The 24,154-nt window shown below is 45.7% G+C and overlaps 1 protein-coding gene across 1 annotated transcript in view; it reads left to right on the plus strand.

The window, feature by feature from the left end:
* The window catches only part of LOC112954346 (serine protease inhibitor Kazal-type 5-like), a 41,070-nt gene extending 20,424 nt beyond the window's left edge, over window positions 1–20,646 (plus strand). The window contains exons 2-13 of the mRNA XM_026047521.1: window positions 7,838–7,965; window positions 8,443–8,506; window positions 10,142–10,269; window positions 10,447–10,498; window positions 13,007–13,137; window positions 13,721–13,802; window positions 14,265–14,332; window positions 15,109–15,199; window positions 17,290–17,417; window positions 17,785–17,819; window positions 20,004–20,056; window positions 20,319–20,646. Coding sequence (XP_025903306.1) covers window positions 7,847–7,965; window positions 8,443–8,506; window positions 10,142–10,269; window positions 10,447–10,498; window positions 13,007–13,137; window positions 13,721–13,802; window positions 14,265–14,332; window positions 15,109–15,199; window positions 17,290–17,417; window positions 17,785–17,819; window positions 20,004–20,050 — 945 coding nt within the window. The 5' untranslated portion in view covers window positions 7,838–7,846 and the 3' untranslated portion in view covers window positions 20,051–20,056; window positions 20,319–20,646. The remainder of the gene's footprint in view (window positions 1–7,837; window positions 7,966–8,442; window positions 8,507–10,141; window positions 10,270–10,446; window positions 10,499–13,006; window positions 13,138–13,720; window positions 13,803–14,264; window positions 14,333–15,108; window positions 15,200–17,289; window positions 17,418–17,784; window positions 17,820–20,003; window positions 20,057–20,318) is intronic.
* The last annotated feature ends 3,508 nt before the right edge of the window (window positions 20,647–24,154 follow it).

Genomic DNA, 24,154 nt, shown 5'->3' on the forward strand with positions numbered 1-24,154 from the left:
TGTCATGGTGGCTCCCAGCCTACTTGGGGCCTGAGAAAGAAGGCCCCAAAGCAAGGTCTATGCTGTGGCTCCAGCACAAGTGCTGGGAGTTGCTGTGATTTAATTGCAGAAGTGACAAGGGGACTCAGTATAGGATAAATCAGAGCTGGTTTGTGCTGGAAGTAGTGCAAATGGAGTGTAAGTTGGTCAACCAGCCAAGCTCTTATCCTATTTTAGGACTAGATTGGGGGTAATAAATGGGTTCAGACAGGAAATAAAACAGTTGCAGGGAAGGGCCTGACTCTGGTGATGTTGGGGCTAGAGCAGGATGCTACAGGTGCTGGGTCTAAGGGAAGCTGCTGATGAAGTAATGAATTAAAACAAGCCCCCCAAATTCTATTACATTATCTTTCTCTGAAACTTGCTGCTCTATTTTGGATATCTTTCTGAAATGATCTCTGCTGAGGTTACATGTGCTCTAGGAGGCACAGGGCTCACTGTGTGCCTGAAATTCAGGTGTGGATGAAACTGGGATATCCTCATGATTCCTCTCCTGGCCTCCAGCAATTCAGTTTCCTTTGAGATTGAGCCAAGGGAGAGGGAACAACGCTATGTTCTAGGATGCTGGGAGTTAACATTCAGCTGCTGCATTTGCAGTGGTGCAGCAGGGTGGTGTGAAGAGCCAGCTGCAGTGCTGGTCAATTGGGCTGTATACCCAACAGATATAGGTTGAAAATGGGCAGCTAGCTGGAAAGAACTTTTTTTTACTGGGCCATACTGGTGGAGATCCACTTTGGGCTCAGGAATTTCATCATCAAATTAAAAGACTGTGCTGCAAACATTGCACATCTGCAAGAAGGGTGAAACATCAGGATAAGCAAGACCTGCTCCCCTGGAGACCTGGGCAGAGCATGCTGGAGGGCTCCTACAGCAGTAGATATTAACAGGGAAACTCTTAATGTGCATGGCTGTCACAGTCTGGAAGCCCACAGCATTTCCACTAGTTTGGGACTGATAGCTTGTTGGCTGATCAACTACGATGGCTTAAATTATGGAAGTAGGCATGAGCAGAAGAGTATGATTTGATTTAGTGTTATAAAGCTAGTTCTTGTGTTGGATGTACGTGAGCGATATCTCCTGAGCTGTACTAAGGAGAGGGTTGTAACTCATGTTTATGCTTTACACTAGAGTCTCAGCTGTAAAGGTGCATAACTGGGTGTTTTGGAGGAGAAGTCATGTCAAGATGGTTAGTGACAGCAGAAATGAACCCTTTCAAAGGCCCTGGACAAGCTAATGAGATGCACTGAATGGACTTTGCATTTCTCTGTGGGCAAGGGAAATGTGGCCAAAAGGCTATGTTAGCTTGCAGTATTAGTAGGGCAGCAGAATGCGCTCTTCAATTGATATTTTATTTGACAGCTTGAGATAAGCCTAAAGCATGTTGCAATGGGACTTCTGTACCTCTTGTTCTGAGTTGTTAACAATGTTGAGAAATAATTAGAAACCATGAGTGTCTTTGAAGTTGCTGCCTTCTGAAATGTCTCATTCTGGAAGTGTAATTCATGAAGCACTGTGGAAGTTAAGAGCTTATGACTGCTTTGAGTTTGAAGCAAAACAACATTTATTGTGCGTTTTCTTTCTGTGACTGCTGCTTTGTTAAATGTGCTAAGAGACTATATTTCATATTGTGGCGCTAAGGGTTGTTGGGTTGTGAAAGTGGTGTACTGGTGAGCTAGAGGAGACAAGTTTCACTATTTCAGAGAAATAAGTGGTAAGGGTAAACTTTCATGCTTCAGATGAGGTTCCTTTAGGGAAAGATCATAGGAAAAAAGTATGCTGATCAGAATAGGCAAGAACAGCTCTGGGAATGTGGGCACATCTGTATTGTTTTTTAAAAAAAAATCCTACTCAAGTTATCACTTTCCATTTCTCACCAGGTATAAGGGAGTTCTTTTCTGGAACAGGAGAAGAGGGATTGGGAGCTGGTCTTGAAGGCTACATGTCAGTGGGGTGTTAGTGTCAGTGGGGTGTCTAGAGAGATGGCAGAGCACAAACTGCACCAGAGCACACTGGGCCTAGTGAGATGGTGACGGTGGAGGAAGAGCAGGGAGCCCTGGGCTCCATGAAAGAGCAGTGTCAGCAGCAGGAGATGGGTGTGTTGCCTTTCCTGCCTAGTGTGAGCAGCCAGCCATGATGCTGGGTAAACCCCACAGGAGATTCTAGACCTCCTTTGCTCAGAGAATCACGTTGGCAAGTATTGAAGTCACAGCACTGATCAAAAGAAATGGGAGGTTTTCTGTGTTCAAATCAGAATTCCAGAGCTTAGCACTGCTAAGGGGAGTCTCTGAGAGCTATACCAAAGTAGATGCAGAAGAGGCAAAGGATAGGCCATAAATTCTTGCCAGGGTTCTTTTTGTCCAGCCATGGAAGCTGTGGAGCCTTTGAACACAACACTGTGTTGCTCAGCAGTGAGAATGGGACCATATAGCTCATGGTCCCTAGAGGAGACACTGCAGACCCTAGTGATACTGGGCCATCCCTCCCTGGTAGGGAGACCATGAGAGCTGCCTGGCTACCAGAACATGTTTCCTCAGGTGCATGTGTTTGTCCCACTGACCTTCAGCACCAGGTAGGCATCTCTATTGGGAGATCCTTGCCCTGGGTATCCCTGTACCAGGGAATGGTGGAAGCCTCTGGAGGAAACTTCTGCCCAAGTACTCAGGACTTGGAGCCCCATGCAGGAACCCGTCCCTGCTACTGTATGGTGACCATATTACCCACCTGACCTGTCCAGGGGCAGGTACTGATGGGAGAAGAGTACGTTGCTCTAGGAGCCACAAATGAAAACCCTCTGGCTGAACATCTGTGAAACAGATGTGGAATCAACTGTGTAGAGTCCCAGGGATGATTGCTATGTAGACCATGTGTTTAGGTGCAAAGGGATACAGAGTGTGAAGAGCTGCTGAAGTGGAGAAGCAGAAATATAGTTATATTGCCTGGAAGTTCTCCATGGGCGTCATTGACCGAGAATTCTAATCCTTTTAGAAAGGGAGTAATTACATCTGCAAAACGCTGCCATGTAAATTAAAAGTCTGTATGAACAAGGTGTTTGAATTATTTTGTATGCTTACATATATGCACAACCTGAGAGGAAGTGAAATTTGGAGAACATGGGGAAGCGGAAGAGTTAAGATAAGGAAGGTAGCCAGTTATTTATCACTAATTTGGCTGTCAGCCATCTGATTGCTCATTGGACTCCTTTCCCAGTTGTCTCCAGGGGCTCTGAAGAGGAAAGTGGTGAGTGTCCCCTGTGCCCAGGATCTTCTGCCAAACTGTATACTAGCTATATTTCATCTTCTCCCTACACTTTCCCTGTTGCTCCCCAGTGATTTTTTTAACCTATTTCCTTTTTTTCTTCCTAGTACTGACTGAGAGAAAAAGGGCCTAGTGAGGGCCATTTTAGCTGTTATGAAATAATTTGCATACTGTTCACTTCCAAAATATAAAGACATAAGCAAAAGGGTCTTTGTAACACTTCTTTATTTGTAGCTACTTCCCTCAGTGGTGCGCTGCTTCGTCTGGCTGTTGTCCCTTGTTTTTCTACTTGGGATTCTTCTTGTAACTCAGCCATGCAGGAGAATACTCTTCCAGCTCCATGGCTGTGTGTAGGGTTCTCCCCATCTCCTTCCCAGTTTCCAGCTTTTGAAGAAGTTATATTTATGGGAGAGTAGTTGGCAGGAAAAACCTTTCTTTTCAGAGACTTGGTCCACAGAATACGGTTCTGGTTGTGGTGATAAAGTGTATTTGTCAGGTTCTGGCTTTCTCCTGTGCACTAGTATGAATGTGCTTGGTGCAGTGATGGAAGGGTGGGAGTGAGACGTGACGGTGGCAGGGCTGGCCTGGTCTGTGGGCCTGCGTCTCTGTCCTTCATCTTGCTCAAAGTGAGCTTCTCTCATGGTGCCCAGAGTGCTCTCACCTAGCAGGTCTGACTGGGTCTGATACCCATGGTGCTTCCTGCAAAGCTAGGGTGGCCAGCTACTTGTCTTGGATGGAATTATTTCCTAAAGTTATAGGATATAGCTCCTGCAATAAAAGATGATTTTTAAAGCAAAACTTATATACAAATGTGGTTCTCCTGCTCAAACCTGACAGTTTTGTGACCACATGTGGGAAGACTCATTAGCAGCTGAGAATATATTTTGATTAATCAATAGATTTTCATCTTTTTTACCCATTTTAAACCAACACGTACACATACACATACTTATTTTCCTTCTTTCATTTCATAGTGAATTTGCTGAGATATGTCTTCTCAGGGTAATTCTCTTCCTGATGGCTTCCTATGCTAATTCCAAGTGAAAATATGAATACAGAAATTATCTTAATTCAGGGTTTAGACAGCTCTTCACTGCCATTAACCAACTATATGACCTTAGGCTGTTTATATTTTGGTTTAGAGGTCACTGCTGTTGAACCTGTAGATGCCTTCATTTTGACATGAAAAGAAAAGTTAGGCATGACCCCAGACCAAATTAAGGGTTTCTGCTTACTTGGTTTGGATCTGCTTGTAAAAACAAACAAATATTCTGACCTGGGGAACATGTGGCAACTACTTATGAGGGTTAATATTTAGAACTGTGGTGTTGGTCCATCTGCAAAGATCATACAAAAGTATGTTTTCTCCCTCCTGGAGGGCACTGACCTGCCCCTCATCTGTGCAGCTGCAGCATGCGTGGTCTGTTTGATTCTTCCTCTTAGTCGTTTCCTTTTATCCACTTATTTCTAACCTTGCAAATTATGTTTCTCTGAATCTTTCTTCTCCTCAGAGATCAAGGCACCCTATTTCTTCCCACGTAAGTTGCATTCCAAAACTTTGACATCATCTTTGTTTTCTTCCCTGTATCTTCTGAGGAACACTGCATGGAGCAACATACTCTTTATTTTTTTATTATTTTTTTAAATAAATTCTTTTGGAGACCTTTGAGCAGAGTAGTTTTGTTGGACCTTCTAGCACTGATAATGTCACACTTCTTTGGATATGGATTTACTTGAAGAGCAGTACCCTTGTGGTCTGCCAAGTTACACATTGGAAAAGGTCTCATTTAATAAAATAACCTATTCTTCTGAAAACAAGGGGGAGAGATAGGGAAGGGATGAGGGTTCTGCAACATACTTATCTCACTAGCACTGCTGCTATGTGGACTTTGGGAGCAAACTCAGAGGGTTTCATCAAAGCACCAAACCTGGCATTTTTCCACCTTACCTGGTTGTTTGCTATTTAAGTTCATAGAGGGGTGCTTTTATAAAAATAGACTAACTTCCAGGGGTCTTCAGTGACCTGACTCTCCTTTTGTCTCTACTGGGACAAGTTGTTAAAATAAAACCCTTTTAACTATTGTGCTGGGATATGAAAGGAAAATAAGGATGTGCCAACTGAAGTACCTCTGTCCTATAAACCACCCTGAAGTCGACATGAATTCCTTCAGCACTGTGGGGAAACTGAAATGATTTATTTGTAATTTTCTTCCCTGACAAAATGCAGGGAGTGACTTGAATATGTCCCATCCTTATGGAAATTAATTGTGTTAATGGGATCATTAGAATTTAGAGTTACTGTCATCAGACAGGTTTTTGTGGCTAATGATCGTTCTTGGGCAGGTTGTGTCACAATGAAGGCGGAGAATCTGGTCCTCTATATATACATGATCTGACCTGAGCCCTTTCTTTGGGTTTCATTGAGCAATGCACTAGTAGAGTCAACGTAGGCAAACAACTGCCACCCTCACCATGAAAATAGGAGGTGCCTTGGTGGTCCTTGTTCTGGCATTTTTCTGCTTCTCAGGTCAGTAACTTCTGATGTTCTCAATGCAATGCAATGAAATCTGGGACTGGTGTGGCACGCAGCCTTGAGAGCTCCCTTAAAAACAGCGAGATACAAAATTATAGAGGACTTTTACTCTAAAAAGTATAGTGACGTAACAAGAAAGCCATCACTTTTAATTTTATGGTATTGACTTTATATGGCGTTGTTAATGAGGACCTTTTTAATGATGAAAAGTACAGTGGATGAAAAGTATCTATTCTTAGAGTTTAGTAACAGCTTTTAAAAAAAAAAAAGACAAGAAATCTATGTGGAAGAAGACAAATTTCCAGCCAGTTTGCATAAAGAGTTTAACATTGAGCAAAAAACTAATATACCTTTTGATGAATGTAGGAAACCACAGAATCGAAAGAAGATTGAGACTGAAATGACACTATGTTGTCAACTAATTAGCAAATACTTTTTCATATGGCTATAATAAAGAGGCTTTAGGAGGAATTTAGGTTTGGTCTAATGGTCTTTATCTCCTTTTCAATATGAATATATATTAATGGGGGATTTTTTTGGTGTTCCCTGTGCTGTCACAGATGAGGCAAGAGAGAAGGATGAAACGCGTATTATACTGTCCCTAAATGGCTTAGCATAAAGGAACAGATAGCAACTACCTATCTACTGAATCATTACTAATTTGGTAGTTTGTGAAGCATTGCAAATGGAATGTCTTCTGAAGAGTAATTTAGGCAGATTTAGACAAGCAACAGCATCATGGGCCTGCTTTGGCCCCCCCCGATTTTAAGTGAAGAGGAAAGGGGAACAAAATTAATACCACTAACAAGGCAGTGGGCAAAATGGAAAAGAAATGGTTATTGAAGCATCCTTGAAACTTTGACTTTTTTAAAAGTGAAAAAAAAAACCTAATACAGTAAAGGAACAAAGATGCTAAAAAGAAAATGCTTTGTCATTTGAATTATAAAAAAAAAAAAATGCACTGTTCCAGAGAAATATGTCTTGCCACAGTTCTTTTAACCAATGTGTCATGTTGTATTGGATTAGCTTTTGTATAGAGGTATTGGGATGGATTAGGAAACTGCATCAAGTATGTTAATTAAATGCTTTTGATTTAAAAAAAATTCCTTTGAAGATTTGGTATGGTTTCATTGTCTTTTGTTTTTTTGTCACAGATGTTGCTAGCAGAGCTTCAATTAAGGCAAGTCCAACCTTTTTCTATTCTGATTCTTTTTTTGTGCCATCCACACTGCTTAATTCCCACTAAATAAAGTTAAGCAGATAGAATGAAATGAAAGATGATAATCTTTTCCAGGGGCAGAAAAAAGGGAGTGAAATTTTCCTTATTTAGTGACAATGCATTTGCACTGAATAGTGGTTCTAGCTGATGTTGTCTGTATGTTTGGTGTACTGTGCACATACCTGACTGGTCCCATCTAGGAATTTCACGAGAAGTGAGTTGTGTTTCTAATGATATCTGCTATAGGCTTCTGAACTTGCAGAAACCCTTATTTTTGAGGATTTCTGGACATGATAATGAAAAAAACTAAGCCAAGTCCATGTGAGTCTCAGAAAATAATTGATTCGGTGACTGAAAAGTAAACTCAGTCCATGTCTTGACTTTCTTTTTCCTTAGTAAAGATGCTTTTAGAAAACATGGTAGCCAAAGATAACTGCATGGTTCAATTCTCTTTAATCTGTATTTCCAGTTGCCAAAAAGGAGTGAATTGGTTGATACAGTGTTGGGGAGTATTAATGCTCTACTTCACCAGAGAATAGTGCTTTTCTGAAATTCATCCCTTGCTCTTCAGTTATGTTCATTGCTTTTGCATCGTGCTGGCAATTGTAGGGCTGTATTTTCTGCTCTTGACTAATGACTTGGAGAGTACTCCTCTGCAGCAGCAGGTAGCAATTTGTAGCTGTAGGCAAATTAAACCTGTACTCCTTTTCTTGCAAGTAATGGCTGTCTCGATGAGTTTTGGACTTTCTCATTGCCCTTTTCCACTGACTGGCCTCCCGCACGTTTTTCAGAATGAGTGCATGAAAACTTGGTCACTCTTACGCAGCGGGAGGTTTTCCTGTCCCTACGATAACGAGCCCATCAGAGGCCCCGACGGCAAAACTGACCTCAACAAATGCCTGATGTGCAAGCGGCTCCTGTGAGTATTGTCTGTTGGCCCTGCTTTGTGGCAGCTGCTATGTTGGTTTGGGATGTTGTCCTAGCTTTGCAGCATGTCCCTTCCTCATACAGTGACTTACTGCAGTCCTAGGCCAGATAGACTGGTCTGTAGGTCTTTGGCAAACCTGTGAACTCTGCAGGCTCTCTCCAAATAGTCCCATTTCATGGGGTATATGAGAGCACATGTGGATGTAGCTTCCATCTTCCATAGATGATGCTTAATAGGTTGGGAACACCTGGCAGTTAGAGAGAAAGGATAGTAAAATGTTCCCAGTAAAGACGCTGAATAGCTGGAGCATGTCTCACCGAGCTGGAGCTCCAAGTCCTGATCCCTCCTGCTGCATTGCGCAAGGAGGAGGTGGGGTTGGCAGCTCTGGGCCTTTAATCACCAGCTATTTTGGTTTTTACGTCCCAGAACCACGCACATTTCTGTTGCTCACGCCTCCTTTTCTTGTAGGGAAAGATACCTGAAAAACAAAGGGAGTGGTGAAGTCAACAGAAACATGAATTCTACAAGAGAGGTGAGCTGAAATGTCACGGCTGAAGCCGGTTTTATCGGTGTAAGGGGAAGCGGGTGGCATCATGGTGTCTCGTACATCTGTCCCACTTGTTGCGTGTGCTTCCCAACAGCAATGGGGCAGCCTGGGCTCAGCTGGTGGGAAAGGACCACAGCTGATAACTGCCCTCTGTCTTGGCAAGAGGAGGGGCTCAAGGAGTAGGAAGCTTTTATTGTTCTCCAATAACATAAAATAAACCAGAAATCCTCCAGACTCTTCCCAGTCGGTCTAGTCCCTATTGGAGAACTACCAACGAAGTGAGGTGTGTGCCTGAGCCGTGGTGTGGGCTAAGGGAGATACCTGCCTGTTTATAAAACACAAATGGCATCTGACAAATAATTAATAGCAGTAATGGTGCCCTGACTAGAGCAGGGTGTGGGAGCAGGTTAGCTCTAATTTGCCTTGTTTATCGTGTTGATGTGCTTTAGTTTTCTTTGCCAGAGCAATTTTTTTTTTTCTAGAGAGCATGTTGTCTTGGGGAGGAACTTGTCCCTTTTCCTGTCTTGGTCTCTTAGTCTCTAAAGGACCAAACTGTTTTGCATCAGCTGATATTGGCTGCAGTGATCAACTTTTACACCTCCTGGTTGAATGGCACAGCTTACTAGCTGTTGCGTGCCCGAACAGCTTAAAGCACAGATGTTCTAAGGGAAATCTTTAAAACATCTGACTTGCCAAAGTATGGCCTCAAAAGAGGAAGTATAAGGTGCCAGGCAGATATTTGCACTGGATAACTTTGTTCAATTGTGGTTTTCCTGTGTGGCTTTTGGCAAGTAATTTTCTGGGTCTGACTAGGCTTTTGGCAAGTAATTCTCTGGGCCTGGTTTTCCCATCTGCAAAATGGGAATAGGTCATAAATCTGTCTTCCCTCTGTGTGCGAGGAAGGAGAATGTTATAGATCAAATGGTAGATAACCTTAGAACGGGGTCCAGAAGAGTGCTCCAAAAAGGATCCCAAAGGCATTTGCACAGAGCATGTCGCCTGTGCTGCAAATGTGCTGACATATCCCGCATGCCATCGGAAAGCTGCTCGGAGGAAAGCAAGGACAAGCTTGAGCAGGCGTTGCCATGAAAGTCTCCCGCAGAAAAGAGCACTTTGCTTAATTTATAGAACCTGTTATATGGAAGATAAGTGGTCGTCTTTATGCTCTAGCACATCTGGAAATGTGAGGTGTGGAAGGATTTCTTTTTTAATGCCTACTGCTTTCTTTATTGGACATAGCTTTTTAAAATTAATACTCACTAAAGATGAGAGTTAATTTTAATTCAGAAATAACTAAATATATTGTTTTTGTACTTGGAACAAAACCAAGGTCCTTCAGGTGGGATCTTGCATGTGTCTACTAAAAATAAGGTTATCCTGGATGCAAAGGAAAAATACAAACTTAACAACCTATTTGCTAATAGAATATATGTTGTGTGCTATGGTTTAAAAGACTCTGATCAAACAAACAACTTCTGGTTTGCCACTCACTTGTGCCTCAGGGAAACAATTTTGTTTTCAACATGTAATTCAGTAGATGGATAATCCTTTGTGGATTAGTATGATTTATATCTCTGTCAAACATATCTATGTCAAATCTCCTTTTTGGCCTTTCTACAGGATGAATGCCGAGAATTTCGGGATCTGTTCAAGAACGGGAAGCTTTCCTGCACAAGAGAAAACGACCCTGTCCGGGATTCTTCTGGGAAGCAGCACAGCAATAAGTGCATCATGTGTGCAGAGAAGTTGTGAGTAGAGGAAAAAATGCTGTTTCTGTTAGATTGACAAAGCTGTTGTTGGACAATCTGGCTGCTGACACCAGACAGAGCAGAATTGCTTACTCCTCGTGTTGCGGTTGGCAGAGCAAGTCTCTTGCTCCCTGGGAGCAATATTTTATTCACTCTTTCATCTTGCTTCCCTTCCAGCAAAAAGGAGAATGAGCAGAAGTCATCTAAAAACAGACAAGGAAAAAATAAGGTGAGATTAAAGTATTAGGCAGGTCGATATACAACTTTATTGGATTTTCACCCAAGATAGAGAAGGGGTAACATTATTCTACTCGGTTGCTTTGTACTGATTTCATTTTGAGATCCACTTTCCTTTCTCTGCTTGTTTCTTCTTCACGCTCCTGAAGCCCCAAGAGAAAGAATTGCATGTCTTTCATTTTGGGCAATCAAATTCCGCTCCAAGCGGCAGTGCTGGCTCAAAGCTCTCCCCGGGGCTAGTGAGCGAGGAGTCCTGTGCTGGTCCCGTGAGCTTTGGACACGACTAGCTGGGAGGCAGGAATTTAGAGAGGTTTTGCTGAATGCTACATCTACCCCTCTGACCAACGGGTGGAGTGACAGACAGTGACAAATCCCTTCAGAGAAAGAAACTAAATATCCGGTGCTGTCCTGACATCTGGCACAAGAGCACAGAACCCAGTCTTGCTTGGGATGCTAAGTTTGGGGGGGGGGGGGAAAAAATCTAGGAGGAAAGCTTCACATTCAAGTTCAAAAGACTTTTATTGTGGGAGGAGAGGGCAGCCTGCCCTGTCCCCAGGGGCCTGTGGCATCCTGGCTGCACCTTGCTTGCACTGTGCAGCTGTGCCCGCTGTGTGTCACTGGTCCAGGCTGTGGCCAGTGCATTGCAGGACACTCCTGCCTTGCTGATGAGCAATTCTGTAAGGAAAAAGTCACTTTGATCCTTTTTATTTATGCAGAGAGCTGGTGGAGTCCCCTTAATGCTCAGTCCTGAGGCCAGGCTCATTTTTGTGCTTTTCCTAATGTCCTTGGCACAAAGGAAAATGGAAGCGTGTGAGGGAAGTTTGATGGCAAAGCTGGGCAGCAGTGTTGGCAGCGAAGGATCAGCAGATCACACAGGACTAATTGGATAGTGCGGAGGCCTGGAGTAATAGAAATGAGATAAAATGTAATAACAGAGACTGCAAGATCACACAGTTGGTGATTAACAAGAATCCCAGCTTGTCAATTAAAAGTGACAAAGGATAAGAAAGCCCCACATTTATTAGCAGGTCAGTGGTGAGAGGCCTGTGAAAAAGGCAAATACAAGTCTCGGATGTGCTCAGGGAGGCTTTTACAACAGAGGTCAGGAAGTTAACAAAGCTCCAGAAACACTAAAGGAAAAGGAGGTGGTTTGAGGCTGTGAGGATGATCAGGGAAAGGCAAATCTGTCTTCAGTTGGAGGTTTGTAGCAGTTACAAGCCTCCAATTCCAGGCTGCTGCAAGGGAAGAGGCTGCCAGGGCCAGGAGGACTTTCCTGGAGATTACCAGGGAGGGAAGTTGCCCCTTGAACTGCATGGGGGCAAGGGGGTATGAATGAGTAATGAGCAGCAGTGGATTTTCCAGGAGCCACCCCAAAGTGGAGGTGGGTGTGTGTGATGGGAGAGATGCCATGGGGCCGTCAGGAGCAGGGTGAGGCTCTGCCCAGGGTCTCTTGTCTTGCCCTGTGTGTCCCTCAGGTCTTGCTGTCTCGGTGACTAGCTCGGGAGTAGAACAGCATGGGCTTTTGGACTCTCAACAGCTTGCTCTGTGGTTGACAATGTATGTTCAGCAAAGCCAAGGGCTCTGAGGCTGGGATGTCCAGGGATGAGATGCAGGAATGTGCTGCCAAGGAAATCCTTCCTGTGCCAAAGAGGACTAGATGTTGAAGGCTCTTAAGGCAAGGAAAAGATGAGGCTACTGACCTGCGGAGGGCCTTAATGCAACTTAACCAAAACCCTCTAATGGAGAAAGTAGGCAAAAAATAGCAAATGCTAAACCTATAGTAAAAAGGAAAGGGCAGATGACATGCAGTTACTTCCATATCTGCTGCTGAAATCAGCTAATGCAGTTTCTTAAATAGCTGAAAACAGAATGATTGAATGTTTACATCCATATTACAAAATGAGGAAAATTAACATAGTTTCTGTATGGTGATTTTGAGCAGGGAACAAATTAGTCATCTGTTCTCCAAAGAACCTCCTGCTATTTATGGACTTTTAAGAATGTTTGTACTGTGATTCTGTTTTATCTGTTGCTTCTTGATCCATGCATACTAAACTGATAGATTTTTTTCGGGGGGGGGGGGGGCGGTAGTCCTTCCTTTGTAAATTAAGCTACTATCAGAGCTATGATCTGGGAAAAGACTGTAACTTGTGTATTAAGGATGCTGGGAGAAGTGGGAGGGTCTCATTACGTTATCAACCGCATTGCTAGCGTGCTTTGGATAGCCCAGCACGGAGCATGATAATTAGTGGGACCATACTGGAAAACTCCCAACACGTGCAGCCTCGGCAGAGGGACCCATAATTCTTCTGACTCACTCCTCTGTTTCAATGCTAAGTGCTTGGTGCTGCAAGGCCTCTTCTGCTCACGCCCTGGCTCTCCTGTGTGATGCACTTGTGATGGTTTCATGCTTTCCTGGCAGGAAACCCCAAGTTCCTAGGACTCAGATCACTAAGGCAAGGAAGACAGGTTGCCTTAAACGCTGCCCTCCCTTCTGCAGGATGACTGCAGTGAGTATCGCTCCAGGTTCGAGGCCGGTGGAAAGCTGTCCTGCACGAGGGAGAATGCCCCTGTTCGGGATTCTTCGGGCAAGCAGCACATCAACAAATGTCTCATGTGCGCTGACAAGTTGTGAGTACAACTTCCTCTGAGCAGCAACAGCAAAGAGGGGGCCCTGTGGCTGCAAACTTGCAGTTTCAGCCCATGAAGCTGCAGCTGTGGGTGATACCTGGAGCAGAGCCCTGCATCCCGGTGACCCTCAAGGAGATGCTCCTGCAGTAGGGCTCTGGTCACTGCCCCTCTTCTCGCTTCCCCTTTGGTGCAAGAAGGCCCAAGGGCAGGTGAGAAGCGGTGTGGCGTAGAGGAGAAGCAGGGTTGATAGCTAGCAACCCCCTTCCCAAGGGGACTGTCTCTGCCGCGGCAGCTCCGAGGAGTTTCCCATGCCTGTACTTTGCCTTCCAGATGCGCTCTCTCTCTACTCCCCTAGTGCATCTGCAGAAGCAGCCCTGATATGAAGCCTGGATCCAGGATGTAGCATACAGTGGGAATGGTGAGGAGAAGGGAGAAGGCTTTAGGGGTGGGGATTAGGAGCAGAGCCACCAGGAGCATGGACTGCAGAAGGGAGGCTGGTGCGTGGTGCTGGGCTCCAGGGCAGCCTCGTGTCTGGGCGCTGCTTGCATGGCCATAGCACTTCGTTTTTCTCCTCTCCCCGCAGCAAAAAGGAAGCCCAAAGAGGAGGCCAGTCAGGGGGAAATGCCCAGCAGAGCCGTGAGCTCACTTCAGAGAGGAAAACTGAGGTGAGACCAAGTTTGCTTGCCTTGCCTGTGGAGACCTTACCTGAGCTCGGAGAAAGGGCTGATGAGCGTGTCTGTTCTACTGGTGGGCATGGACCATGTGTGGTCAGCCTGGTATAACACTGGTGCAGTTAACAGGGAGAAGTAGGGCATGTTATAAAACTGAATTTAAATAAATGCTTGTTTGTACCTGTGCAAATTCCACCTGGACCTAGTGGAATAACCCTGCTTGCTTTCTTGGTGACGAGATGCTGTACCCAACATAAAGGCCTGCCCTCAAACTTTAATCCTCGGTGGATATTAACCTACTTGGAACAAGCATCACATGTGCTTCTCTGTGACCAGCTCACTTCCTTGCACTTAGGAGTGCGAAAGGATGGGAACTTCTCTAGTTTTGCTTGTTCTGCAGTAGTGTGGTAGTTCTTTCCATGCTCTGCTAACGTGCTCCTCCTGGCCCTCTTGCAGAAGAGCTGCAGTGAATCGGAGTGGCAGCAGACAGTGAACAAGCAGCGTCCGTCCTCTGCAAGCAAAGGGTGAGTAGAGCAGGAGCCAGGGACTGCACTGGCCTGCAGCACTGGCTCTTGTTCCATCTTATGCAACCTTCCACACACAGCCTGTTTTCTCCAGAAATAGCTGGGAGTTGCTCCTAGGGGGATGAGCTCAATAGCACGGAAGCACCACTGCCTGGGGTGGAGAAGTGAATGCTGCAGGGTGCTTAAAATGGTGTTTCTCCCCCTTGGGTCTAGGGATAGGGTTGTTGCTTTCTGCTGGAAAGAGCAGATGGAGCTGGGTTGTCCTTGGCAAAGGTGCCATCTTGCTGGTGCTGGAGTGGTTTCTCCCAGCAGACACAGGTCTGTGCAGCCCTGTGCAGCCCTCTGAGCTCTGCAGCTTGGCAGGGCTGTGTGTGCGTGGGCTCTGGGAGGGCTGCCTCTGCTTGCTGGTGCTGTCCCTGGTCCAGTTGGGCCCTTCCAAAGCTCTTTCCATCACAAAGGGGCACTAAGCAGCAGGCACATTTCTAGTGAAACCCTCCTTCTGTTCAAAAATGTCCATCCCTTACCTCTGCAAAAAAACACCAGGAGATTTCTGTTAAAAGAAAGGGTAAAAACAAAGGGTTTTGCACTTCTAAGCAGTGTTGCTCTGCATTGGTGCAGTGACGTGCTCTGCGTGGGGCTCCTTTGGGCTTCCCTTTCCTCTTCCCATTGCCAAGTGTGCAGCTCCCCCAGCCCGGGGCTTACGGGAGACCCATGATCCTGGATGGGTTGTGTTCTGTGCCCATGGGCACCTGCACTGAGCTCCCTCTCCCTGGCAGCCTGCAGAGAGACCCGGCTCAGCGCGGTGGGAGATGTGACACTGGACTGGAGCGCAAAGGACAGAGCCGAGACACGGACACCTACCAGCCGGTAAGGGCTGCGGGAGCCCGCAGGGAGCTGCGCTGATGCCATCCTCTGGGACAGCACCAGGGCCCTAAACCTGTTTGGATTTGGGACCCCCCTCAGCTGCTTTCATTGCAGTTCGCTCTTGGTGCTTTCTTTATGGTGGGTGCTGGATTTAGACTGGATTCTTGCCCCAAAAATATGCAAAGGGACATGAGTGGCATTCACCATGAATGTCCAGAAGGTGCAGAATTGAGGGCTGTGGTCCAGAGCAGGATGAAGGGATGGCCAAGGGCCTTGGATGCTAAGAGGGATGCACAGGGTAAGCCCCAACAGAGGTGATGAGTGTCTGTGGAGGAATGGAACGATTGGGGTGTCTGCTTTCCCTATCCCTACAAAAGGAAAGTGTAAAAGTTTCAATGAGGTCAAGCAGTGGAAAACGTAAAAGTGATAAGAGAGAATAATTTACCATAACATGTGTGACTGAGCTGTGGAACTTGCTGCCACTGAGGGTTGCCAACAGCTAGGATGATTTAGGGGAAAAAAAAAAAAGGAAAAAAGCCATTTATAGCTCCTCCAGCTTTTTCATTCAGTAACTTAAAAAACATTTCGGAAGGGATAGGAAATGTTTCCATGGGGCTTGGGGAGAGCTTTACTGAAAATCGCATTAACCCTCCGAGAAACCTGTATCATTGACCACTCTTGAAATGGGATATTGGAGTGGGGTGGCAGGGGGAAGGAAACAGGAGGAGGTGGTTCAAGTGCAGCAATTTTAATGCATTCCAGAGGAGGCATTAGGCTGTAATAAGGACAGGCTGCTGGAGTGCTTAGTGCTGTTTGGTGGCGGTATCGGGGGAGTGGACAGCGATTAGCTGCGCTAATGCAGGGTGATTCAGCAGGGCAGCCCAGCCCTCTCGGGCTGCTGGCACTTCCAGTGCAGGCAGCCCCACGATGGCACCACTGGAATGTCGTGCTGCCCAGGTGTTGCTGCTGTCCTGACCTTCATCCCCATGTAGACAGCAGGGCCTGGTGTGGAGAAAGGAGCCTGTTGGGGAATACGGAGGGTCGGCACTGCTTGCCTTGATGTCCTGGCTAATTGTGTGGGTGAGGGAGGAAACAGCACATTAAGGAAATTAGCAGGTGATGTTGAACGGCCTGATGCTGTCACAGGAGCCCGCTGGTGGCCACCTTGCCCTGCCCGACCATGGGAGGTTTCTTGGTGCTGAACAGGGGTCTACACATAGGATGGAGCTGAGGCTTTCTCACTGCCAATCTGAACTGGTTGCACCGTTTGTAGCTGTCACAACATGTTTTATGGCCTCATAGAAGGGGATGGGAGCCCATCAGTCACTCCTTGGTCTTGACACTTTTGCATGCCAAGGAGGGCAGCAGGGCTAAGGACGAGTGTGTATCCATGTGTGGCAGGAATGGGATATGCTGTCATCAACCTCTGCTCTTTGGCATTTAATCTAGCAATCAATGGGGCACAGACCTAAGTGCAGGAGGCCCTTGGGGATCCCTGGAGGGACAAGAAGGCCACTTTCTGTTGTGATTTTATTTTTTTCCTCCCGCTCTCTCTGTGCCATGTGTCGTTTACAGGAGACTGCACAAAAATACTCCTGTTCTTGTGGTTGAGAAGAAATAAGAGGGCACACTTAATTAGTCATAGCTCTTAATATACTGTTTACATCTCTTAATTCGGTGAGCGTCAGGAGTTGTGCTGTGTGTTGCACTGCCCTCGGGCGGCTGGAGTTGGCTCTAGAGGATTTCCTTTAATTTTTGCCGGTGGGTGTCTGCTATCTTGCAGATAAAACACAGCAGGGCCCTGGTAAAGAAAGACTAGTGGCAAGTAGAAGCTTTTGTCATCTTGTGGATGCAGACAGAGAAATAAACCTCCCCTGATCAAAAATATCAAGTCAGATTGGGCAAGCTATATGGATGCTCAGCCCAGCAAGGGGCTTTACCTCCCTTTGCAAGCCCAGCTCTGCTGCAGGCACAATGGACATGCTGCAGAGGGGTCTCGTGTTGGCATTTGGATTTTAAGTGCTGCCGAGTTGTGCATTTTAAAGGGACTTACAAAAGAACCAGCACCAAATGTGATTTCTTTTTCTCTTCAGCTGGACTGTGATCGAATTCTGCACGGGGTAAAGGGTGGAAGGATTTTCTGCAGCAAATCCTCACAACCCGTCTGTGGCACTGATGGGAAAACATACAAAAATGAATGTGACTTGTGTTCAGCTGCCATGTGAGTAGGCGGAGAGATTTCAGTAATACAGGGCCATCCACCATTCCCGAGTGTCTTTTGCAGCACAGTGTTTGTTTTGATATATCATGACTCACTATCAAGTGTGTCCTTGGTGTCTCGCTGTTAAGCAAACATAGATCAAAATGCCTGAGATTAATCTGATGACAGCTAATTAAGATGCACAAGTTTCCAGAGTCCCATGTTCCCCTTCTACCCTTTCATAAAATTATTTTGGGAGTAGTAAATGCCATCCTCTTGGAAGCAGCATCAAAGCAGTAAGGAGTCCACAGAGGATGGTCCTGCTGGTGGCAGAGCGCTGCAGCATTGCGAGAGAATAACAGGCAACGGCTTGTCTTCCCTTTTGCAGGAGAGCTACAAACTACATCACAGTAAGCTACCAAGGTGAATGCCGAAAGCCTGCTGCAGAAGTGGTAAGGAGCATGTCATTTCTGGACTGGGAACACTTGGGGAAAAATAGAGCTTTCCATCGAGAACTCCCAGCTGGCATTATGTGGGCTTGTGGGGTTGACCTAGCAGCCTTGCATGGACTTGAGGCAGAAAGGTTGTCTCCTTCCAAAATAGCATGGGAATGGAGAGGGGCAGAGTAAAGAGTGAGAAGACATCTCTGCTGGCTACTGCTAGCAGTGCTGCTCTGGCAGTAGCTGGGAGTTGAGTCTTCATCCTGTGGTTGGGTTAACTAGCAGGTTAACTAAGCTTATGGGGCGATTAACACTATTCATGCCATGCTGTGGACAATGATAATTATTCACTCAGTTGCACTTCATGCCTCCTTTGGGAAGCATCTTGTACTCTGTCTTGGTCTTGCACAGGGGAGGAGTTGGGCATTTCTCAGTTGCCTTTTGCATCTTAACCAGTGGCAGCTCTGCAGTGTCCAGTGCTTCACTGTGTAGCTGGGCTCTCCCTGTCTGTGTCCATTGGATGTGTTTGGATTGGGATTTTATACCAAGCTGTTCTAGCTGTGCAGATGTGAGAGCTATAGGAATATGCCATTTACTGAAAAGCAAATGAGCTTTGTAATTCATAGCCAAGTTAAAAGTATTTCAAGGAGAGTGGAATCAATTCGAAGGGGAGGTGAAAAGCTCTTGCCATGCAGGCAAAACAGGAGAAGGGGAGAAATAAAACACATATAATGATCTATTCTTTCTTATTCTAAGTATATTACATCACTTGAAGAATCAAATTAGACATTTATGGAAGTCCATTTCCTTGGCAGAGCTGTGGAGTCCATCAAAGGCTTCTCTCGTTTCTGAATTGGAAGCCTGTAAATGAGAGAAGATCTGTTCATGCACTGAGCAATGTTATTTTCAGACACTGCAGTTGATAGTAACCTCCAGTGTAATGAGTCCTTCCTTCTTTCCTTCTGCTGACGAGCTGGACGCTAGTTACTTGCTAAATGTGGAGGAGACCAGCTCCAGCAGGGCTTTTGGTGTCTGAAATGATTTTTAGATAGCAGTGATGCGCAGAGCAAAAGTGAAATAGTCCAAAGTATATCCTTCAGACTTGAAGGACGTATTTTTGGATCATATTTTAAAGTTAGCCTTGGAGATGCTGGTTCAGATGATGAAATCTGACCAGCATGCCTCATCTCTACGACTATGTAGGTCAGTGTCTGCATCCGCTTCTGGCAGCAAAGGTCCCACTGGATTTAAAGGTGTTTCCGGCACCTCTCCTGGTTAGGGGACAGGTTCTCGTGAGGAAAAAATTCCCATAGGGAGGAACAAGAAAAAGGAGGGTTGAGAGGGATTTGATGTGAAAGAGGGTGTATCTGGGCAGCGTTGTGGAAAGTGGAGAATTTTCTTGTGGAGAGCCTTGCCCTGTGTTGGCCAGCTGCCAGGCCCTCTGCCTCTCCGCTGGTGGCTGTGCCCAAACCAGATTCCTTTGATCCTGCCTGGCACATGCTCTGCCCCACTCTGTGTCTCTGAATGCAGCTCCAAGGCTGAGGGATTTGTTGCCGCTTTGCGCTGGTTTGATAACCTTGCTTGCTGCTAGATCCCCCAATGCGTTAAAGGTTTTAGGGATTGAGGTTTAATTATGGGTCGTTCCAGTGTGTTTTGCTTTTAATGTTGCATCTTATGATTCCTTTTCTTGTTTGAAGGCTTTTTCACAAGTCCCCCCTGTGCTATGCACCATTATGCCCATTTTAGCCAACATGCCAGGCAAAAAAAAAAAAAAAGTGTGGGGGGGTGTCTATCTAATTTCTCCTTCTCTTAAATCTGTTCCTTAAAGAAGAAATGGAGAACTCCCTGGTTTTCAATGGACATGTCCCAGTTTTCTTACAAAGATGGTTGTTCTGTCAGTTTGTCACTAAGAAGGCAGAAGAAGGAAAATAAAAATAGCAGCACCTTTTGCAGATAAGTATTAGGCGTGAAAAGCATCAGGCTGAAATTAGTGCATGTTCCCAGACTGGCAGCTTCCCAGCCTGCCTGCCCTGGTGCCGCATTCTGCAGCTTCTGCTCCATGCAGAGGTCGAGCCAGGAGCTGCTGGGACAGCAGGGATGTCACAAACACGAATGCTCTGCCTGGTCATGCTTGGGAATGCACTTATTTTCTGCTCTTTCTTTCCAGCAGTAACGGAGCTCCTACAGTCAGCAAGTCTCAGGAATCAGCTGTGACCAAAGGTAAGGAGAAAAGTGCTGTGATTTGTTCCTTTTGGGCCAGTCTGCCCTGGAGACAACATTTCACAAGGTTTGATTGTCAGACCTCCCCCAGGCAGCCTGCAGGGCTGGGGCAAAGGGCTTTATGTGCTTTTTGCTTTGGTGCCAGCCTGAGCCAGGGTGCTGATGCTTTGCAGAGCACTGAGCCCTAGCAGGGAGCTAACTGTAGGACTTCAGGACTATAGGGATAAGCTCTTCATCTTCCTCCCTCTTTGCCTCCTTCTAGGGCAAATACCAGAAGAACTGACACTAAGCATCAAAGGAACGGACACGTCCTCGGTGTTGTCAAAGCTGCCTTCATCCCCCTGCCCTGCATGAAGGACAGCCCCATCCTTGCTCAGGTGGAGGGCGAGGGGCTCAGGGGACCCAGCCACTCTTTCCCCAGGTCTAGTTCCCATGTGCCTGCCTGGGCTCGGCTCTGCTCAGGCTCTTTGCCGTGTCGCTGTGTTCTTAGCATGCTTCTACAATAAAGGTAACTCAGCAGAACCCTGTCACTGTTCTTGACTAAACCTCCCCAGGGGACCTGCAGCTCCCTGCTCCAGTTTTAAACCAAGCACCCATTAGATAGAAACCCCAGACACCTGTTGGGTCTAACAGCTACTGTAAATGGGTGGTGAAGATGTCAGGCCTGAAGAGGAAAAGCGGGGTCTAGGGGTTTATGGTGAAGACCTGGGGTCAGGTTTTCTTCTCTGACTCATTTTCAAGGTCTTGGGTAAATCACTTCACCTCCCTTCAGCCCTTCTTTCTTTGCCTGTAAAATACACATTAAATGATACTTACCTACCTCAGAGGCTTGTTTTGAGATTTCATTGATTTATGTTGGGAAATCCACGGATAAAAGTTTGCTTTAAAGGACCAAATGTATTCTGGTGACCTTTTAACTGTTACGGTAAGTGTCCTCTTCCAAACAGCTCCTCTGAGCACCAGGAAATTCAAACTGTTTTGCTCTGAGGGGCTGTGGAAAGTGATTATATGAGAGGTCATGTGGGATGGTGCCACAAGCCCCATGGCACTGAAACTGTAGAAGTACCTCATTTGGGGTGGTCTTGGCCCACCAGCTGCCCTCTGCCCTGGAGAGCAGCATCTCCTGCTGCATATTGGGTGGCAAAGAGCTCCTCTCCCAGGCAGGTCCTGAATGGAAAGGAACTGCAAAATGAAAAAGCAGCTTTGCATTTAACACTCCAGTAAGCAATCCTGCCAGTGCTTCCCAACAGGCTGCAGTGGGCTACCTGGGAAGTCCCATGGGGAATGTTGTCTGCACAGTCTGGAGGGTGACAGCGGAGCTGATAAGGGAGGAAAAGGAGTATGAAATCCCAGCTGAGGGGCCCTAGAGAGGTAGGCAGCACCTGAGATGGGTGAGCTCTTGTCTGAGCACTGATGGGCAGCAGGGATGATCATGAAGATCTTGGTGCTGCAAAAAGGTGGGTGAGAAAGAAAGTCCACAGATTCAGTAAGAACCGGTGACCTGTGTAAGTGACTGTTGAACAGTTCAAGCTATTTATGGAAAAGTAATGTTTTGAAGTGTAACTGATTTACTGGTAGATTTAATTAATTTGTATTTAGAAGCTATTTTAAGATGAAGCTGACTGTTTCAGTTAAAAGCTTTCCTGGATATGTGGGACCTATTGATGCAGCCTCTCTGAAAACAGTTGTGATCTGTGGCGCTGGTTGACAAGGTTTGGCAATGGGCACGCGTTTCCTGTACTTTCTTTTGCAGTTGTTACTTAAACACACTGCGTGTTTATATAAACCTCACTGTAGGACTTCTCTAGAAGACCTTGAGTGAACACACAGTGTTTGAGTCTGTTTTAGCTGTGACCTGGTCTGTAAATATTCTCTTCTGTAGATAAGGATTGAGTGATACTACTCCAGATTTTAGCAGGATTTCACTTATAGTCATTTCATTTGCTTTTCTCCTTAGTTTTAATAGTTTTTCAAGTAAGCTTTCAAGACACTTTTTCTTCTAGTGTAGCTGTTGAGAACAGAATGTAAACACTGAAACTGTTTCCATGTACATCATATTTATGAGCTTATAACTCTTTATTGTCAGTGAACTCCAAAACAAATAGTAGTTAATATTTTGCATGCTGTTTTTTTAATGTGATCAAACATGGGTTAGGAATTGTCATTGCCTATTTCTACATTAACTGAAAACCTTCTTGCTGTAGACAGTCAAGGAAGGGTGAAAGTCACTGGTTTCACGCTATTTATGCAAAATACACCTCTGCCTTAATTAGTGGAGCAGGTAAATTCCTTACACAACCTTGAGAAGGATGAGTATCAGACAATGAAAACGTTCACTGACATCTGCTCACCCATTTCAGCTAAAATCATGTGCTGTGACATGTACCAGATTTTTATAAAACCAATGCATAGTTTGAAGCTTAAAATAAATTCTTGGAAAGGAAAATCCGAGCACTTAAAATTCACCACAAATTATAATAGCGCTTTCGATTATTTAGCTATTGTAACAATCACTAGCAAAGCCTATGTTAATGGTGCTGCTAAAACAACCTGCTGATGAGGAAGGTGCCCTTACGAGGCCCTTCCATCAGTATTTGGGCACCTTCTGAATTTCTCCCGGCTGCCAGCAGGAAGAATCAGCCACAAATGAAATTTTCGCCATTGCTAAGAGATTATTAATCAAATTAGAATGCTCTATCTGTCCAAATGGCACGTGGCAGTGACTGGGCAAAACTGCCTGTCGTGGAGCCAGCAGACCTCCTGGAGGCAGCAGCGCTAACTCCCGTGTGTTTTCTGCAGTCATTCCTGTCCTCCTTTCCATATCCTTTTGCATCCAGGCTGTCTGTGGCACGCAGTGGTCTGTGGCAGAGCTGCAGCAAGCGCCCGTGCCAGGGAGGCCGTTTGCTGCTTCCATGTGGTTCCAAGGCAGCAGGAGGCAAAGGCTCAAGAGGGGTTGGAAATTCATTAGTTTCCTTTATGCTTTCTCTTGGGTAGCCTATGTATTATTTTCAGGCACTGCAATGAGGTCAAAACAGTCCTCTGCAAACCTGCAGAGATATCAGCACCCTAGAAAGTTTTAAATTTGCTGTAAATGATACTTCATAAAGGATGACTTTTTTTTTCCAGGATTCAGAGAGCCCTCATGTGACTTGTTGTATTTTTCTAAGGCTTTGCAGAACTGGCAGTTAGAGTCCCCAGGCCTCTATAAATGGTCTCCTGCTTCTCTCGCCCTTCCTTGGAGGTGTCCCAAACAGTCAGCTTGCGAGCTACCCAGTTCTTGGCTGGGGGCTTGTATAGCGTGGCGTTTTCTGAGGTGATTCTGTGACTGTTGACTCTGACCGCTGACCTTGTACTCGATCGCAGTGTTTCCCAATGCCCTGCAGCCTTGCTGCTGTGGACCTTCTCCTGGTTCTCTTGCAGCCCGTCATGGTAGGAGAGCCTTGGGCAGGCTGTGGAGGTGTCCCGGGTGCAGGTCCTGCAGTCAGTGCCAGAAAGTGACCCAAAGATGATGCAGGAAGCCTGGTATTATGGGATGCTGCCCCTTTGCAAGCTCTGCAGTGTTTGCACAATGACTCCAATGCAAGTCAATAACCAGCCTTATTTCCCTCATTTAGCACAAATTCTGTTCTGGGAGGTGGTGGATGGGCCTTTCTCTTTCTTCTTAAGGTTCTTGATAACCTTTTGCCAGTTTGTGTTTTTCTGCAAAGGCTCCTCTACTGCAAGGATTCTGTGTTCAGGCTATTTCATTGGGATTCCCCTGTTCCACCATCACCTCCAGGAATTTTCCTGTTAATCATCCCTTCTGTAAAAACAATGAGACAGGAGATGAAAGAAGTCTTCAGAGCTTTCACCTCCAGGAAAGGCACAAGCTGCTTGTGTAGTTAAATATGAATTATCGCATGTAAATACAACTAGTTGCAAACTGCAAATCCAGATAAAAACTTACAATTTTCCTTAACTGCTGAACCTTCTGGGGAGTGGGAGGGGTAAATATTTTTGTACCTTAGAGAACCTTAGAAAGTACTCTAAGCTTGTCATATATATCTTCTAATTCACAGTTGTAGGAAAAGAAATAGAGAAAAGAGCAGCAATATTGCA

This window comes from Nothoprocta perdicaria, unplaced genomic scaffold (assembly GCF_003342845.1).
Source record: "Nothoprocta perdicaria isolate Ctin4 unplaced genomic scaffold, notPer1 scaffold_5, whole genome shotgun sequence".
Taxonomy (NCBI): Eukaryota; Metazoa; Chordata; class Aves; order Tinamiformes; family Tinamidae; genus Nothoprocta; species Nothoprocta perdicaria.